Source organism: Oreochromis niloticus, linkage group LG14, assembly GCF_001858045.2.
Source record: "Oreochromis niloticus isolate F11D_XX linkage group LG14, O_niloticus_UMD_NMBU, whole genome shotgun sequence".
In the NCBI taxonomy this organism is placed as follows: domain Eukaryota; kingdom Metazoa; phylum Chordata; class Actinopteri; order Cichliformes; family Cichlidae; genus Oreochromis; species Oreochromis niloticus.
This window is the reverse complement of record NC_031979.2, coordinates 32,638,744-32,659,427: the sequence shown is the minus strand read 5'-3', so window position 1 is coordinate 32,659,427 and position 20,684 is coordinate 32,638,744. Positions and strand designations below refer to the sequence as shown.

The following is a 20,684-nucleotide window of genomic DNA, read 5'->3' as shown; positions in this document are numbered from 1 at the left end:
AGGAGGCGTTTCACTAGCACGCCTTCGCTGCCGGCATTACCTGCCAATGGACAGATAAAAAAGACCTCAGCAGCACAACAATGGCCGTGATACTGTTCCACGCTGTAAGAGGCAATGTCTATTAACACCCGTGAGGAAAAATGCAGATAGTGGGGGAACTTTTAGTTGCAACGAATAAAATGTAGTATTGAGATTAATAGGTGGAAGGATGTGCTGTGAAAGACTATAATTCAATCCAGAGGCATGACAGATTTATACAGGGGAAAAAAATAACAGGAAATCTTGCAGCTACTCAAACTGTGCAACAATGCCATTTCGTATTGGGTTATTCATACCACTCTGAACCCTCACATCTGACATGATCAAGTGGATGATTTACTACCTCCAAATATCCAAGTGACACAATATGTTTTCTTCACAACGCAATGAGTGCTTCTCATCTGAGTCATTTGTGCAAAACACAAGTGAGACTTCAGAAAAAACGAATAAATGCTGTGTATATATAATATACATGCATATATATTTTGTAATAAAAATGATTTGTGGCTTCAGAAAACAACATATATTCTGAGCAGGGGTTTGCATTTCGATGTAGAAGCAGCAGATGCTCAGAGATAGTGCAGGAAATGACTGTAGAAAGCAGAGGGGGCTTTAAAGTGAGAGAAACTGTTTCACAACTCCGTCCTGCAGATACTGTTACTGGGTGTGCTCCAGTCATGTCTGCACATGAAAAAAAAAGGAGGAGAGACAGGTAAAAACATTCCTGAGACTTAGCGCAATCACTTGGACAAGGTTATGAAAGAGACTGGGAAAATGAGAGAGGATTTTCAAAGAGTGGCGCTGGGAGTGGTGTTTTAATATGACTAAATGAGGAACAAGCAGATGACAACAAAAGATGAAAGGAACATAGAGGGCTACTCTAAGAAGCTGAGGAGTGGCAACAAGGAAAAAGATTGAGCAAACGCCTTAAGAGGTTGGGGAGTGACAACACAAAATAAAGAATGGCATAATGAGCGAGTGAGGGAGTGAGTGAGTGAGTGAGGTAGGGGACAATCAGAGAAGACACATTAATTCACTGATTTAACAGATCCTCATTACCTCCCTTGTCTGAATTTGCCAGTGGTTTTGAAGTCGTGGAAATGTAATGCTGCCACGACGAATAAAAGCTCATCACTGACAGGAATTTAACATGCTGCTTTGAAAGTTGCGGCTGGGGCAAATCTCTTTTTCAGCCTATCAGATATTCCCTCCCAATAGCTGCCATTTCTTCCCGTTTGTCACCATAGATCGTTTTTGCTTCCACTGACTTCGGAGACACAAGCTCACCTCAGTTGTGCCATTAAAAGCTTCCCACAAATTCAAATCCAATTCCCTGTCATAAAACCAGTGGGTTAGAAGGATGGGATATGCTGGAGGAGACAATGCTGTGAAACTACTGGAATCAAAACACGGGTGACATCATCTGTAGCCTGAATGTGTGAACATGCAGCAACTTGCAGGACCATCGAGTCAGAAAAACAGCAACTGTTTCTTGTTTTCATCTCCTCTCGGCAGAAACAGCGTGTCATCTCTGACTGAGACCAAGAATTCACACCACCGACTCTCTGCTTTCATATATGGTTATTTGTAGTTGAAATAAACAAAGCCGCCATTGTTATGACTATTATAACAGTAATCCGACATGAAGGTCGCATTTGAAAGTACAGGAAAATACTGGCGCTCCAGAACATTTCAGAAAGCAAGCTGGTCCTCTTGCAAGTATAATATCCGTCATTTTGCGCTACGGGGTAATAATCATTTTTAATGCACCCTTAATGAGCAATGAATATTTACACCAGCATCTAAATGCCAATGCAACTCTTCTAAAAAATCATGTTTACGCAGGTAACATTATTAATGCATTTGCATCTGCGGCTGCAGTGCTTAGTCAAAGTGCTGTGCAGTTGAGTTATTGGGTCAGCAGACATGCAGCAAACAAATCTGCATGTTAGCACGTATTAAGTCAGCAAGAGGTCAGCGAGCTGTTTGTTTACCACACCATCCTACCCTGTGCTTTTTCTCTGCCCCCCCTTTTATTTTCTCTCCCTGTTGTTATTTTCGAGCGTAATGAGTGAATCACCACAAAGCATCACCAACAGCAGCAGCAGCTTTGGAGCCAGTGGTCAGACCCCGGGACAGCGTCTGACCTACTTCATCAGGCTCTCAGGGAGGCGTGACAGATCCAACACCACACGGGTGGACAGGGAGGAGGAGGACAGAGGAGGTGAGCTGGGCCGAAGGGGCTCAGCCAATCCCCCTGCTCCATCTGTCTGCCACATCCCTCTCCTCTGCATATCCTCCGGAGAGCAGAAACAGCAAGCCATGCAGAAACAAATGTTAAGATAAATCACTACGATCTCAGCTGCTCTGCTCTCACATGCTCTCCCCTGGTGACATTTGCATTTCACATCTCCAGCCGGGTTATCTCTTCTTCTCCAAACATAAAAAAACGACTCTTTTTACACAGTGAGCACTTCCCTCCTCCATTTTATGCAAAATGAGCTGCAGCCACAATATCTTCCCCCTCGGTGCTTTCCCCTGGCACAGCACAACACAGAAGAGACTTTATGGGGCAGCCTATGCTGTGCAAGCGAGGGAACGGGCCATGCTAATGTCTCATTTGGATAATGAGGTGTGATCTTGGCAGGATCTGAGCAAAGAGCAACCCCCCTCCCCGTAGTGAGAACGTGGGGGCTAGAAGTCACTCTATCAGCCTGCACACTGAAACCCTTCTAGGTTTGCAGAAGCAGGAAGTTCAAGGGTGATAACAAGCTAGCAAAGGGAGCAGAAGACCAAGATCCTGAAAATGCTCCCTTAACCTGCATCTGCTTGAAGTGACAGTGTAATAATATACAGGATATACACATGTGGCCTTTGAATCTATGAATAATGCAGGCGGCGACGTGAGAAGCGCAATGTGCTATAGCGCACAGATTGAGACAGACTCCACCATGACAGGCGAAGACAAACAAATTTCACATAGCTAGAGGAGCCTTTGCAAAGCTGACATCATAATGTCTCTTGTCTCTGTCAGAGAAAAGAAAGAGACAAATGGCTGCACGTAGCGGCACTGCTGTTAGATGTCAGTAATATATGGTGCGTTACTTGTTTTATTCAAGGATGTTCTTGCCGTAGTCTCGCAAGTTTTATTACACCGACCAATCGCCGCATTATCACGTTGAGAAAACCAACAGATCCTGCAGCGATGGACTGACTGCCACGTCTGTTTCACAGCTGATAAAAATAAACTACATCATCTACTGGAATTTACTGTTATGCGGAGGACCAGGAAGTCATTTAAATAATAGACATGCAGGCTGAAATCTTCCCAAAGTCACTGAAGTGAGTTCAAGATTATTTTTGGTACATTTTGTTACAAAGACTCTTTCAGTAATGCAAACTGGAATATAATAGTGAAGAATCAATAAAGTTTTAGACTTTTAATTCAATAGGAGTGATTAAAATTTTTAAATCTTTTTCTTTCTTTCTTTTCTTGTTTTTTAAATCCAGATGTTAAATCCTGAGCTGCTAATTTCCTATGCGGGGAAAAAAAAATTGAGAGATCAAATTTTAGAAAAAATATCTTGCAAAAATCTAGTCTAGTAAAGCTAGGTAAATTTTTAAGGGTGTGTTTCACAACCAGTTCAAGTTGTGATAATATTTAAGGCAATTAAAAGATCTAATTTCAGCTCAGATAGCATCTTCTTGTCAGTAATTTAAATTTATGCTGAGGAAGCTCCCTGTGCTATTTCCCACTACCCGCTGCTGCTTTCCTGCCAACCTGGCAGCTAAGCATTCACAATCATTGTATAGGCATACTGAATTCTCCTGACAATAACCTCATTTGCTTCCGGTGAAGAAATAATGTAAATAAAAATCCACATAGGCCTTTTTTTTCTTAAATCAATGTCACCTTCTCTCACTCTCACTGTGTGTTACTGTCTTTGCACATTATAGTGTTGTAGGACTAGAAGGATAGAAGAAGTGACAACCAGTGAACGCTAGAAGTTGACACAGGCTGTTACATAAAGTCCTGTAAACAGTTTCATGCCCTCTCTTCCTCTTTCACATCCCCGATGCTGTCTGGCTGGAAATAAATTTTAAAAATCAGACAGACGAACTCAAATTTCTCCTTCAGTGACATGAATGTATTACCTATGCATCTCTAACTATATATATATATTTTATTCACATAATTTTGGCACGTGACTAGGATTTCTCCTCCACCTCTTCTTTCTAAACTTCATTTTCTCACACGGCAGCCAACTATTGCGTGTTCAGGGAAGCGTGAACAGATGTTGGCACCGGTTGACTGTGCTTACAGAAGGATCCATCCTCACGCTTTCTTGCTAAATTGATGAGAACGCTCTCACTCCATCCAGTTTAACCCAACTGGTAAAGCCCTGTGGCAAAGCTGACTGCACCTCTGCTCTCTAAAGCAGCTCTCTGCCACAGCTCTGACAAAGGAGGATGAAAGTTAGCGCTGCTAAGCTGTAAGGGGAATCATCCAAAGGTTCACATACTAGCTGACCCCTAGCTGATCTGATATCATCATTCATAGCTGATCCTGCTAATATGGCTGGAATAATGCAACGTCTTTGACTCACTCTGGCCCCTATCTCTCAAAGACGAGTGCTGGTGTGTGGGTGAGTCAAGGTTAAAATGAGTAAACAAATGCACTTCCCCCTCACTGAAGCTAATTTTCCCACATGTCACAAAACTGTGCGCTGCCAAGAATAAAACCACACATATCCTTTCTCAGGGGTGATAATGACATAATTGTAAGGCCATCCTCGCAAAACAGCCATTCATCAGAACTTATTAAGCACTAGGAAGAAATTTAAGATGGCAGCATTGATTTGTTCCGAGCACAAAAACAGAGTCTGATGGTGGAAAAGCTGATTATCTTAATGAAAGACTGATTCTGTCTCTCTTAAGTTGGGGAGGATCTTTGAGGTTTAACCGCATTATTCCTGTGGCTTTCTCAGCTGCAATATTTTACAGGGGTGACTGCTTGAGTGACATTCCTATTAGACAGTTAAAGGCTGCTGAGAAGGATTCATCAAAAATAACTTACATTGTGAGGCTGTTTAATTGTCTCTATTTTTTAACACGGCCTCTGATACCCGTTGGTAATTAGCTGATTAATCAGATCTGACGACTTGTCAACTTTCTCTCAGGAGATTTCTGAACTGCATGTAAATGAGTGAGGTATTTGCTAAGAAGAGGCCCATTACATGAAACTCATCTCCCTCGCTATAGATCCCTCCCCCTCCCTCTCTTCCTTTTCCCCTAGACTTCCTTTCCACCTCTTTTTCTGAGAGCGAGGATTGATTAAAACAGGAGAGTGCTTCATTAGATTCTGACAAGTGACACCATTTCTCCAGAACACATGTCCTTGGAGAGAGCCATTTTAGCCCATGTGACTCGACCATAGTCGATGCCATCTCCGCAGCAAACACTATCCCAGAACTAATTGAAACAAGGTGCTCTGTTGCCCTGCTATCTGCCTAGGTGACAGTTATGCAGCTTCCACCAATCTGTCCATGAAAACTGAGTAGTTTGATTAAAACGCGCTTTCTTAAAATCCTCCACGTGTGCTGCATCCCACTGTGGGAAAACAGCTTTTCTGCTATACAAATGAGACGTCACGGACGTTTTATCTTCCTGACATCAAGCAAGGTTGCCGCCACAGCAGGTGAACATTATGGTGGCAATCTATAAGTGAAGGATTACTACCAGACGTATGCATATGGATAAATCTTTCTACGGACAAAATTATGTATAATAGTGGCAAGATTGCTTGGGTGTCATATTTGTCAATGATAGAGTCTAATAAAGGATAAAAAGACCAGGAACAATGATGTTTTATTGACTCTAGTAACACAAAACTCTCCTGGGAGTCTCCATGTTCAAAGACCATTAAAATGGGCTTTTAACAAGGTAAATAAATTATTATTTTGTGTTTTTAATGGTCAAAAAATCTGGCAGCCCTAGCAGCTATATGAGGTTCTGAACAAATGTGCCGAAGCTATTGGTTTGGTCCTTTTCAGCACAGTACACTTAGCTAGGATTACTGAGGCCTAATGGTGCAGCCTTGAACAGCAGCCAGCAGTGGGCTCTCTCACCTGCTATGTCTCAGCCAGACCTCTCTGAAGTTGCAAAGCACAAAGATGCTTTTTGAAGTTAATGAAGCATCAGCACGCTTCTTACACCAGCGCCACTGGGTCATTATGCACTGCCAATGTCAAGGCAGCAAAGAGCACTTCAGAAAAGTCAATAGGAAATGTTGTGTCCACCCTGAAGTTCCCATGTAAAGGTCTTTTCAGTCATGTCAGCCGTGCAGATCTGCAGTCACACAAATGTCTCCTGAACCGAAAGTTCAAAGTTTCTGGTGACAAGTACACACTAAGATGGGGATGCTATCAATTTCACATCATCAGCAAAGAGCGCATAAGCAGATGCATCACACCACTGCAAGATATTGTGCACGAGACACAGGGGCAGACCGGCTCTGTTGCCCTTTGTGTGCATCCTAAAGCAGGAAACTGCATTAATGCTTCAAATCAACTTGAGTTGCTTATAAGGCATTGTGCAATTTGATGGGGCTCCATGTCGGAGCTGAGGCTCTGAACTGTGCTTACGCAGGGGGAATCTGGCTGTTCTCCCTTTAACTTGTAACTGTTACTATGGGAACTGGCAACATGCTTTTAAGACTGGTGTGGTACCCTGTGGGAATATATCCTTAAAAGAAATTGGGAACTTTTGCCATCAAATAGTACAGAACAACAATATATTCAGCCAGTGTGTTACTACAGAGATGGCAAACAAACCACTGGGTTCTTTGTGGCATTTAATGTTTGATATATATATTTTTTCTTTGACGGTAGTTATTATAGCTCCAAATATCAAGTGACAATCTAACTGTCAAGTAGAAAAATTTCAATAATTAGTTTTAATGCATAATTATATGTAATAACTGTAATAACGAAGCGCATTCATTATTTGTAAACATGCAGAGTGACAGAAAGGAACAATGACCTACTACTGAGAACCAAATGTATTTTCACAGCCTCGGAATTAGTCATTACGCTTCCTCTAACCTGCTACTGAGCACAGTGCAAACTTCTTCAAAAATCAAAAGGTTCAAAGACAAAAACAAAGCAGAATGCTTAGATTCCAATTTTGCACGGAGGCGACCTGAAAGCGAACGCACTCACATCATGTACCCACGCATTGTTCACCTCACTCACTCAATACAATTATATAGACAAATGATGAGAATAAACAGAAAGACTACTGGGACAATAGCAATGTGGTTTGTTAATTTAAGCAATCAATGAAAAAGAAGAAATAGAAAATTACTTTGGTGCCTTTGTTTTGCCTTTCCAAAAGGGGGTACAGTACTTTATGCCAAACAGTACATCTCTTTGGAACCCAGTTACTCAATACAAGCTGGTGCACAGCGATTTCCTAACAGCAGATTACTTCCTCATCTTCTGTTCGATAAGAAAGGCCTGTTCCCACTCCTTTGAAACCTCTATTATAACGCTACTAGCCCATCTGCTTTGGGAGGGCAACTCCTCACAATGCAGGTAATGACATCACACAACATCCAACAAAGCTTCTTTGTCTTAGCCTTACCCTTACCAGTAGAGAATAACACACTGAAAGAGAGGAAACAGAAAAAAAAAGGTACGCAATGATACTGTAAGGCGCAGCTGTTCACTTCACACCAAGCAGAGCGTTTCCAGAGACACAACATGAGTCAACATGCAAAGCAATGCAAGTTAGAACACCTCGGCTTCCCAGAAACCAAGCAGCGCAGAGAGCAAAGGGGGAACTTTCCAGTCCGACCAGAGCAAAACTGTGACAGTCTCCCGATACCACACGCACACAGCTGGTAGCAATAAAAGATGATCTCCACATTTGTAGTCTGTCTAGCAAGGTCAGATCTGGCATATATTGCAGTTGGGGCTTTGAGGGCATAATATTGTCTCCTATGGATAAGAACCCAGAGGAACCACAGTGCGTGTGTGCCAACAATTATGTGGAATACAAGGAAACTGAATCAGTTTTGTTCAGCATTTTGTTTTCCCCAGAAGACAAGAAGAAGAAGAGGAGACAAAAGAACTAGCACAGAGCTCAGAGAGATGTGAGCATGATGCAAGCAAACTATGATCAATACAGTACCCTCACCTCAAACCCCCAATTTCCTTGATGTTATTTTAGGCACTGATAATAGACCTGCTTTATGTTGCTCCCACACATGTGCTTGGATGTGTAACAGGGCAGGTCGGTAGGGGGGCGGTGGTTCTCACAGTGTGTGAAACTCTGATACACAAACAGAGAGGATTTTTTTTTTTCACCCAACCTGCCACACTGTTCAGCAGGGTGCCCCACAGCTAAGGCAAGCTGGAGCCACATTGAAACTACGCAGGCGATCTGCTGCAATCACCTGGTATGTGCATGTGCACTGATAGCGATGTTTATTTGGGCAGAAGGGGGTCTGATCCTTTCTGACTGAATTTTTAGAGGGCTACTGCACTGATCAGGCCATGCCAGAGTTACTGGAGAGAGAGAAATGACCAGCTTAATCAGCCTACCTGTGATGTTGACGTCCACAATGCCGGTGCGAGTCCCGATGCCGTTGGTAGCATCACAGACATACGTCCCAGCCAGGTCGTAGGTCACAGGACCCTTGAAGAACAAGGTGTTGTTCTTGATTTCCACGTTGCTGGGTAGGGAGCCATTCAAACTGTGATGAAAGAGAGAGAGAGAAAAAGAGAGAGGAACAATAATGCAGACACCATAAAAAGTCAGAATTACTCCAGACCGCTGAAAAAAAAAAAGGAAAAAAAAAAAACCCCTCCCAGATGCAGCAAAGCAATTCAAAGCGCATAAAAAATACAGTCTCTAGTGCCAAACAAACTTGGATGTGGGTGTGGGGGTGAGATAAATACCGAGAATATTTGACAGTGCTATATTTCAGCCATCATCCATCAAGTCCAAACAAAATTATGAGGACAGGGAATCCCAGCAGGTCCAAACAGGTAAGATATAGCTGATGCCTGAGGACATGGACTTTTTGACACGTGGAATACAAAACAGTGGCAGAGGAGAGGATTGTAGGGGGTAAAGGGGATGGGGGGGCCTTCCTTCCTAAACTACAGCACAGCACACATGGCTGAAGTCAAAACTCAGGGGAGCTGTCAGGAGAGGCAGCTGATCAAGCGATAAATGCAGAATCTACCAAATGCTGTGCTGTCATTGAGAACTGCAGCCTGTTTCTCCTGCCTGAGGTGTTTGTCTTCATGGTTCACTATCTCTACTGTGTTCAGACTTGCTCATGTCCTTTGATCAGGTCAGCAGACTTTGAGGCCATGGATCATGAACAAACAAAGCCTCTATTGTATTATCTGGACCCCTTTTATGGAGCCCGGAGGCTAGAAAAGGCATCAAATTTCACGACAATTAGATGTTTCCTGTTGCTTTTCCCTCAATTAGCCCCATCACCTGCTCTGAATAGGCCCAGCTTGAGCAGAGTTACAAAACATCACGATAATATTAAAGAGCCCCCTGGTCTGACTGAGGTGAGCTGCTGGTTGTTGGTGCTTCTTTAATCAATAAGGATTGCTGCAAAGATTTCCTCCACTACTGTGGGCTCAGACAGGCACACTGTGAAGCGCAGGCGTGCAAGAACATCAAAAACAATGTAGTGTTCCTATTCATTACAGTGAGAGAAAAACAAAATAACATCACGGTGAGGCAACAATATTAAGTTTCATGCTCACAATGGTCACACATCAAGCACTTGAGGTTCACTTAGCAGGCTTTTAACAAGGCTCTGCAATGACAGGGCCTACGACACACCGACGACAAGGTATTTAATAAAAACGTTAAGTACAAATAGCTGATCTGCGTGTGGCTAAATTTATCTGACAGAAGAAAATGTGAAAACAAGGCAAAATAAAAATGAAAAAAATACCACAGCATATTTTTGTAGCAACAAAAAGTCCATAGTTCAGAACAAAAGTAATAGAAAGAGCTACGGCTGAGCTGTTTTCATTGGCCACCTTGGCAAAGCAATTGCAATGGAGCCGCAAACAACCCTCAATACAGTATGTCACGATTCAATAATCAGTTACCTTGTGAGCTGCTATCAAATGCTGAGTTCTGCAAAGCCCAATTGATTTGTTGCAGAAATGAAAGGCCGGCAAACTGTGATTCACCACGGACTCTACCACTACCGAAGATGTCTGCATTTGTGTCAGACATTTGAATGCGTGTCGCGTGTGCACGTGTGTGCGGAACCAGAAAAATGAAAGACTAACAAACAACTTACGAGTTATGTATATTCTCTATTCACTGGCTAGCCAGTAATGCTCACGCATATATATGATACGTGTGTGTGCATATAGGTGTGGGTGTGAGTGGACAGTATGCCAATCAGGAACTAACAACTAACAACATTGTGTGGAGGTAAAAAAAACATACCACCAATAATTAATGGGACAGGTAATAGGAAACTGATAAGATCACAACCTAATGTTAGTTAAAAGAAGAAATTAACAGGATTGCTCTTTTTAATCACACATCTGTCCGCTTATTATTTAAGTTTGTGTAATGTGAAATGTTATTCTTTTGGAGAAACCCCAGGCAACAGGAGCGATATTTACTAAGTGCTTAAGCAGAAGTAGTTGTACAAAGCTGTTATACAACTTAAATATAATTTAGAGGGCTGTCCAGGTTTTTTTTTTTTATTATTATTATTATCTATTTTATTGGGACAGCAGTTGAACAAAACAATTGTATGCCTTTTTACACTTTCTTTGCTGTTACATTTTTAAGTTATATATTAAAAAAAAGAAGAAAGAAGAAGAAGAAAAAAAAAGAAAAAAGAGAGAGGAAAAAAAAAAAGGGGGACTAGGGTTGGAGGGCAGCAGGGCAGGTTATAATATCTTCTATAAAATCACACCTCATATGCTTAACATAGTCTGTCCATTTAGACCATATTCTGTAGAAGGTATCCCTCTGAAGTTTAAGAGAAAATGACACTTTTTCCATCGTATAGATATCTTGTACAGAATGTATCCAGTCTTCCATCGTTGGTGGTTCAGGTTTTAGCCATCTTCTCGTAAGAGGCTTTTTACTTGCGGCCAGTAGGATATACAGGAGTCTTCTGTCATTGGAATTTAGTTTGTCTTTAGTTTGCTTAAAGTTATCCACCAGTATTGGTCTCTAATCCATGATCATTTACAAAATGTTTTTTCTTTTGTTTTTCCTTCAACTTTTGAGACCATTTTTTTGTGCAATGTACCAGTGGACAAACTAAATTCCAACGACAGAGGGCTGTCCAGGTTTTATTCACACTGACTGGTGACTAAAAAATGTAACCAACAGTTGTTTTATTGTGGCCTTTCATTGACATGACTAATAGAATCACATTTTTCACAATACAGATAAGTAAGCTGGCTAATTAAGTCTGCAGCAATCACGCCGTGGAATGCAGCAGTCTACTTTAAATAATACAGATTTTATTTTTTACGGGAAATGATGTGTCTGCTTGAAATACTTTCTTTTCTTTTAAAAACATCTTATAACTGTAGTGAATTGAATGTATGAAAGAATAGCCATGTTTCTAGCTCACCTTTCCTGCACTTATTGTTCTAATGCCCACTCAAAACTGCTGTGTGCACTTAAAACAGACTCCAGAAATGATGCCGTATGAACAAACATTTCAAAAACAAACAACACAGTTCATACAGGATGCATTCCTTTTTTTAGCTGAGCTACTTGAGTGAAGCTCCCCATTAACCCATTTTGAGAAATAGCTCTGGCATTGTGCTCTAAGAACAGGAGAAAAAAAAAATCAAAGAGGCTTCGATGCTTTCCTCAAGGACTATATATGAAGGCAGAAAGTGATTGTGCAAAGTAAAAGCAAACTTTTTTTAATTATAGTTCCAACAGTAAATTGAACACAACACAAAATGAAAATAGATAAAATTATCCTTATATGTAGTTTTTTTTTCTTGGAATTTATATATTGAATTCTTGTTGATATTTGCTGCAATCCCATTTTAGATCTCTGTGTTTGGAGTTGAGTGTGACGCAATCCTGCCAGCTTGTTCTGGATCGTTCCGTCACAGCCTTGTGCTGACCTCCACAGTGGAGCCCAGGGGAACCTTCACAACAGATTTGGCATCTCATTTTCAGTGCAGCAATGGCCGTCCTCTCCTATCTGTCAGCACAGTGCCCTCGTCTTTCTAGATCACATCTCTTAACATCTCTTCCTCTTCGCCTCCTCTTCTCTTCCTATCTTCCTCTATCTCCCTAAATCTCGCCTTGCTTCTGATAAAAAAATAAACCCAAACAGGCCAAACAGAATATCCATTTTGTCTTCGTCTTCTGCTGCTATGTCTATATATCAGTACGTATCAGTCTTTCTGCCCTGAAAGCTAAATCTATGAATAAGACAGAACGGGAGAAAAAGAAACCCCTTCTGTCTCATTAAAATCCAACAGTCGTCTGTAGAGTAGATACAATGAGGGCACAATGGTCTATTAATCCACATCCACTCAAGTCCACTGACATATTTCTCAACCTTTCTTTTACTAAGCAATTAAAGGACAAATTGCTACATTTATCTCTCAATTTTATAATATAATACTTGAATTTAAAAAGGTGATACTCTTTATATCCGAAGAACCGCACCCACTTTACTTCTTTATTCTTTCCTCGTCTTTTTTTTTTTTGGTACTTGCATCTGATATTCAAAGGCAGTGAGGGGTTTGATCAGTCGAAATTATGGCAGTTATGCATTCACTTTTATTTCTTTTATATCTCAGTACTTATATTCATTATTTCTGTAAGCCCACTTTTTATGCTGTTCCTCAGAGCAGATCAAACCTGAGGTTACTTAGCAATTCTCCCACAGCTCGAAATCATGTTTGTGTCTGTTCTAGCCTTTGTATTTTCAGTGGTAGGCTCTCAGGCGAAAGCCCTGATGTCAGGCCTGCGGTATGTGGGCTTAATCCATGGCTCCCACTTCAGCTTCAGTTTCAGCCCTCTCTTCACTGTCTCGGGGACAAACCGCTGCATCTGTGCCCTTCAGAGAACACAACAGCACTAACAAAGATGCTTTCTCACCCCTCTACCTGCATCCTGGCCCTCCGACTTCAAAGCACAACCCCAAAAGCAAAGCAAATGGTGTTCTGTTTGCATTTATCTCCCACTATCTGTGACCATCGGGGAGATAGGGGTATATGTTGCTGCTGTAATAGGCCCATTGTGCTCTGCCTTAGGTCCTAGTCTTATCTTCATTACATGTTTTCTAAACAAACAAATAAACTGAGACACATTTCTGGAGAGGATGGAGGAAGGGGCAGCGTTTTTATCTTTGAAGATTACTTTCTTGTATATATGCCTTGAAACAAATGTTCACTTTGACCATTTGGTGAAATTGCCTCCCTTTGCATTAGTAAGCCCTCTATAAAACTTTTTTTTTTCTCCCCTAGAAATTTAACCTGAGAAAAACAGCATGTATCCTTGCAGCCTCGTCCTCTGAGCCTCAAGGGGTTTTGTTACGGTTTAGCCATACTTACAGTTTCCACTGGTAGATCGTGACAGGGGGGTTAGCATCAGCCCTGCAGGTCAGCTGAACATTCTGACGGTTCAGGTACCAGTTTCCATCAAACCCCTCGATCTGCACCTCGGGTTCATCTGCAAGAAAAGAGCACTCCTGTCAGTTATCCCTCTGGAACATAATCCACTGCTCTATCATTGTGCCTTTGCTGAAGGACACTAGCAGTTTGCCTTTCAAAACCCATCCACTTTAAAGTAGCAGACAGCTGATATTAGCTTGAGACAGTGGATCAAAAATCGTCTTGAGCAGATGATCTAAAAAAAAGAAAAAGAAAAAGTAATCTACTTCTTCACATGAAAACTGCGTATAAAAGATTCAATGGACAAGTAGTGTAAGGAGTTCACAGGATCTAATGGTATACTGCTAATAATTTCAGATGATGCATGATACAAATAATGCTTTACTGGTAAACAGACAAAATGCCAACTGTGTTTATGTATTAGTTACACAAACATAACTGCATTACGTTTTTGGCCACCTGGAGCACTTTGGAGTGCTTATTCAGAAAGGACACCTATTAATTCTATTAACACCCTCATTACTCACTGTTCTAACAATTATATAGACATCACTGAACATTTACCTGTCTTAAGGCAAAAGCAAATTTATGACATATGAGCAATCATAGCGATAATAACTGCACATTTATAAAATTATACAGCTGAATGCCATCCTGGATAATGCTAGCTAGCCAGGTAGCATAATAGTCAGTTAACCGCTGGCTCTGTCCCTACATCCAAGATGGATGTTGAAGAAAAGAGAGCAGAGATGCCAGAAAGTAATATACAAAGAAGAGAAGAAGCTTTGTCTGGTGTTTTGAAGTTTTTTTCTGGTAGATGACAGAATACATTTTGCCACAACGTTTAAAAGGACAGGCTCCAATGGAGCTTGTTTCAAAGTCTCACTTTGAAAATTTCAGGGAAAATAGTGGCAACAAAAACTGGCATTACATCTACCTGAAAAGCAGAACCAGCCAGCTGTTAATGACTGAGTCTAAAGCCCTGCACCAAATACTAACTGTTGTTAATATACCCTAAAAGTAGACTAGGAGGCTGTTGTTTTGGTTGTGTGGTTTAATTTTATTTATGTTTATTTATTTATTCATCTTTTTAATGATGATAATAATACATTTCAACATTTCCTAAGCCTACTTTTGCAAAAATAATATTAATAATAATAGCTTGAAAACACCAGAATCTTGAAGAAAGGTTAAAATATTTGGTCATGCCATCCAAATAATACAGCAGTGTAAAAGAACCATCGCACACTTGCCAACACAACATTGAAAAACAGGTCTTGTTTAAGCATTGATTTTTCTCTAAACACATAATTTTTTGTAAATAGTGTTTGTCTTGAATAATTGTTTATTCAGTCATTCTATTAATTATTGATTCTATTAGTTATGTCAATAGAACTGGGAAAAATAGATTTCCAACATGCTTAGACTGAGTCTGGCGCTGTAGTTTACTACTCATTTGTTTTCTCCTAACCTTAATCTTTTTTTGGTGTAAACTGTGCTGAGTGGTGTGATCTGGTGACAAAATCATCACGTGGATGCAGGACAAAATAAAAGCACAGACAAAAAATAGTGAAGCAGTAGGAGAGTGGTGTCTTACACTGGACGTTGAGCACCACGCTGTCTGTGATCTTCTCATTTCGGTACGTGACGATGCACGTGAGCTTCTGTTTGTGGGTCTCGCGGCTCGGAATCACCACATAGTTGCTCCGGACCGTCACTGTCCCATTCTGGTTGCGAGTCTCCTGGTATGTGGCTTCGCCTTTCAACCTGGTATCCCATTTGATCACGCTTGGGGGCTTTCCATTCGCCGATACACAAGTTGCAACTGTCATCTTACGCTTCTGAGCCCTAGCCACAATCGTAGGGGTTGTCAAGGTCATACGTGTCATGGGCCGAGCTGCAGAGCAGAAAGGCGAAATTAATTTTCAGGAAGAAAAGAGTCACTCAAGAATGAGCTTGATTTTTTAATTTCACTTTCCATTTTATTTTAGTGTCTAGTCTTGTCTGCTTTTCTAACAATCAATTTCCTGAAGTAAATTAAACTAAGAAGCTGAGATGAAAATAACATTGTTTTTCTTCCTTCACTCCTCAAAGCTCTCAGATGTAGAACCCACTTGCCTACCCAAATGCGCAGTCATCCAATTTCAATCCTTTGTGAGTTGCCAATCAGAAATCTACTCTTAGTACATCAAAAGGCAGGCTTGAGCTTGAGCAAATGCACAACTGAAAGAGATAGGCTATAAAGAGGCCTCTTTGAAGGCTGCCGGTTGGTTATCTGCACACATGTTCCTGATGTTCACTGAGCCTAAAAACTGAGTCACTGAAGCCTAAAAAGTCCTGGGAGGCCAAATGACACAAAACGGGGACTCGGAGCTGACTAAGAAGACCCGGCAACAGGGACTACTTAAGCCAAGTGCTGTTTCTTTTACTGGTGCTTAATAGAACACAAACCAACACTTAATTTCTAATTAGCTCTCTAATCAGAGTCAGCACGCAACCTTTTCAAAGCTGCCTCTTTCCAAGATAAACTACATCTCGAGAACTCTTTTTTTGCCACACTACTATTCAAGCCAAATTATACACTCAGAAGTGCTCCTATTGATTTCCATTTCACCTGCCATTTTTATCAACTAACCTCTGTGAAAGTTTCCTGTTTTATAAAAGCTATTAGGCCAATCTAATATGGAATTCACCAACATATATATTATTCATTGACGTGGCTGTTGGTGCTGCTCTGCAACTGCTACAGTTTCAACAACTAAGAGGACAGTTATACCGAGAGCTTCAGCAAACATATAGAAAGCAGCCAGTATACGGTTTTCAGTCTATTTTAGAACACAGCCTGTAGCAATGGGCATCGAAGAGAAGAGCTGTAAATATGTTTTTACTAAGCCTTTAACTTAGGTTGTCAGGTTGACCCTGTTTTATCTGTTTCAAAAAGTCAATAGAACAGGATTTTCATTCCTTTGATTGTTCATCAGACCAGCATAAGCGTGCTCCAGGAAATAACTCCTTAACTGATGTTCAGACGTTTAACCTGTTTTGGTTTTGGTTTTTTACTCTCTTATCTTGACTCTAAATGTAGTATACTTAACTGGAAAAGTTACCCAACGTTTTTCCATAGGATCTTTGTTCTACAACATGTAGGAGCTCACAGAGTAGGTTAGGCAAGTTGTTCCACTGACTAAAGACATACTTTCTGTTTCCCAGAAGCTGGTCATTTTAAATGTTCCCATTCACTCGGTGGATTAAGCTTAATAATTTGATCTCGCCACAATTTAGGCTTTCTTAAAAGTAGATGTTTTGAAGATGGATGTTTATCAGGCAGCGTTTTGGGAATATTACTGCCATTAATGAAATCTCTGGTGCACTTTGAAAAAGATCACAGTTTTAATGAGAAACCCAAAGGTCCATATATACATTCAGAACATGTTTTGAATGTTCAGCTACTGCTTTATTGGAGATAAGTTTTAGATAAATTCTAGACACAAGCCCGGAGAATGGGAAACAATGAGCGATTAGATTACTAAGATTTAGATCCCTACAGAACTGCTTTATATTTGCTAAAACCAGATTAGGAAAAAATGTTCCTTTCAAATTACAGATTAAAGCAGAATTAAAATCAGTGCAGTTCTTACCATACACAGTGAGGTTGACCATGTTCTCACGGTTGCCTGCAGGAAATGTGGTATACTCGCAAATGTAGGCAGCCTCGTCGGACAGCTGCAGGTTGGAGAACACAATTGTGGTGTCTTCCAATGAGGGAGTACGATGACGAACAGCTGCATGTTTGAAGCTGACCCGCTCCTTGAAGGGCGGCAGCACAGACACACCCAGGGCCGGGTTGGCGATGGCCACATTCTGTTTGGTGCCATTGAGAAGCTTCTGCCAGGTTACTTGGGAGATCTTGACTGGTGGATTACTGTTGATGAAAACGCAGCGCAGCTCCACTTGTGAACCCACGAAGCCAGACTTACTGGTGTCCATCTGTACCATCTGTCCACTGCCAGCTAGACACAAAGAGGGGGGCGGAAAGGAAAAAAAAAAACATTTAATTACGATTAACAAGTGTCCAAGGCCAAGCAAGCACTCCAGTCAATAGCAAGTACATGCACTGAAAGTCAAGGAGTCAATTCAGCCTCCTAGGTAGTACAAGCACGCACAACACTCAGAAGTCAGACTCGTGGATTCAGCCATACGCACCTGTGCGCCACAGATACTATATCTGCCCCCTATACATAAAAAAGTTGGTTCATGGTGGTGGTTGTGTGTGAAAGCTGGGGGAGTTGTTATTAACATAATGGGCACATCCATACAAGCCTGTCTTTGTCCACAAAGGTGCTGTTTCTGATGAGATGGGAGGGCCGAGCGAGAACCAATGCATCACTAATGAATGAGTACAAGGGCAGTGAGCTGGAGCCAAGTCGTCGTCTGCTGCGCTCTCTTCCACCTACCCAGCAACACACTGGGTAGCCCATTGTAATTTTAATTACTTTTTACTCACAAATACTTCAATGACTGCCTGGAGCTCCTATTAGGAGAAACAATGTGTAGTCCTGTGTAAGCACTCAAAACAATGAGAACACACACATTAGCTGTATTAAAAGAACCCAGCAATTAGGCACTCCTCCTTTACTATCTAAGCCTGTGCGGAGCATGGTGGCAAAAGAAAAGGTCAATTAGAGAACATGGACCTTCGGTTTAGTCTTTCATGCATATATTGACCTTGTGCTAAACTGAACTGTTGAATATTGTTCTTTGTAATGCATTTTTGCTTTTTATTTAACATTAGCCGTTATCAGCCTTGAATTAACTGTTCCTTACAGTCTCTATGCCTTTATTAAGAACTGGAATCATTAAGTGACAGGAAGAATAATTACACAAGTCACTCCCTTATTCACACATTCCGATTTGTCAGAATTGATCATTTGATACTTTTTTGTATAGCAGTATAAACAGAACATTTTGGGGTTTGGGTCTATTGGCTTGACACAATCTGTAATCTCAACATGGATGTCATTTCAGTCTCTGTCAAACTGAGAGCAGCAATTTTTCCAAACTGAATAACTGATTAGTTGAAAAAGAATGCATGAAGTTTTAAGCCTAATTAAGATTAGGCTTAAAACTTTTTGCTAAAGCATATAGGGCTGGATCAGGTGACCCTGAATCCTCCCTTACTTATGCTACAATAGGCGCAGGCTGCTGGGGGATTCCCATGATGCATTGAGTATTTCTTTTTCAGTCACCTTTCTCACTCACTATGTGTTAATAGACCTCTCTGCATTGAATCATACATGTAATTAATCTCTGTCTCTCTTCCACAGCATGTCTTTATCCTGTCTTCCTTCTCTCACCCCAACCTGTCATGGCAGATGGCCCCGCCCCTCCCTGAGCCTGGCTGTGTCAGAGGTTTCTTCCTGTTAAAAGGGAGTTTTTCCTTGTGCTTGCTCATAGGTGGTCATATGATTGTTGGGTTTTTCTCTGTATGTACTACTGTAGGGTCTACCTTACAATATAAAGTGCCTTGAGGCGACTGTTGTTGTGATTTGGCGCTATATAAATAAAATTGAATTGAATTGAAATTAATGCTGGAGGTAACTAGTGCATTTTTATTTTAGTTTTTTTTTTAATAATCTGTAGTAATAGGTCTTCTTCATGGATAACAAACAAGTACAAGTTTCACTTAAACCTGCTCTGAGCTCTGCAGTGTCAGCAGTCTGAACAGATGTGCCATTGCAGAGCACCTACATCCTGTTGTTTCAACACTTCTTTGTTATCTTGTGCTACAATTTATGGTCGTTTCCAGGTGAAGTCTGATGATGTCCCATTTCCTGAAGCGACAGCCCCTGACTGAGCTTGTATTTACAACTAGAGGCAGCCATAATTATCTTCTATGGATACACAACTACCCGCAGGAAGAAAGACTGAAATTCCTTCGTTAATCACGCAGGACTCATAAACGGACTGAAAATATGCTGTGGTCTCAAGTAGAGAAGTGGGGCCTAAACATATGCACCACAAGCAGAGCGGCTCTTTAACGCTGAATAACTGCATCACAATGATGGATAATCGCTGCCCTCAGAAATAAAGTTTCCACAGGGGGGCTTTAAAATGTGTAAGAATGCGTGAGAGAAATCCATTTCTGTATACACTCAGTCACTACAATATCTGATGTAGTTGATCTTTAACTATACAAGGATCTGAGGAAGAGGGGAAAGCGAATTCTGTGTATGCAAGGCTGTCAAACTGTCTTAAGTACCGGCAGCGACTGTTATGTTAAGATTTTTCTTGTAAAAACGGTAGGTAGTCAGCCAAAGGACGTCAAGGCCCAATACATGCATGTAGAGAGGAAATGGTGCAGACTCTGGGTAGACCATTAAGATTAACCATGTATTTTTTCTCAGCAGGCTGAGAACTCTCAGGTTGAATGACTTAGGCTGGAAAGCAATGCATTATGAGAGAAAGGCAATTTCGATCTATTGTTATGTGCTTTCGCTCAAATGCTGCCTTTGCGGCCTACATCAAATCACATAAAAAAACAAAGTGACAACCTTTTGAAGTTACTGAGTGCACATCATCTTTCATTTCCTTCTGACCACATCAGCAAGACCCTCTCTATAGAGATTTAGACTTGGGGGATTTGAAGATGACAGATTGATTTACTAATGCAGTTTGACAGAGAGGACTGGCAACCTTGTCATCTGTACCTTGAGAACCACCTGTGTCCTTGTGCACCCCAGGGCAATACTTTACTCCATTTTATCACAGCTTAGATTACCAGTTGTGGCAGCTATAGTATGATATTTTTGAAATAGCAAACACAATTTACTGCGTGACAACACTAGTTAAAGTTTAATCTTAAGTTGGTCTGAAGTGGAGGAGCTGCATGCTGCATGTGGCGGGCGCTGTAAAAAACTCATAAATATGTACCTGGCCAGACCTCATCCATTTCAGCACTAAAACAATAGTGGCAGGGGCCGG

The 20,684-nt window shown here is 41.1% G+C and overlaps 1 protein-coding gene across 9 annotated transcripts in view; it reads right to left on the bottom strand.

Annotated features, from left to right (window-relative positions):
* The window catches only part of nectin1b (nectin cell adhesion molecule 1b), a 151,141-nt gene that overhangs the window by 84,980 nt on the left and 45,477 nt on the right, over positions 1–20,684 (bottom strand). For all 9 annotated transcript variants that reach the window (XM_005455082.4, XM_005455086.4, XM_005455083.4 and 6 more), the window contains exons 2-5: positions 17,342–17,713; positions 15,301–15,600; positions 13,644–13,761; positions 8,646–8,797 (exon numbers count right to left, since the gene is read on the bottom strand). In XM_005455082.4, coding sequence (XP_005455139.1) covers positions 8,646–8,797; positions 13,644–13,761; positions 15,301–15,600; positions 17,342–17,713 — 942 coding nt within the window. The remainder of the gene's footprint in view (positions 1–8,645; positions 8,798–13,643; positions 13,762–15,300; positions 15,601–17,341; positions 17,714–20,684) is intronic.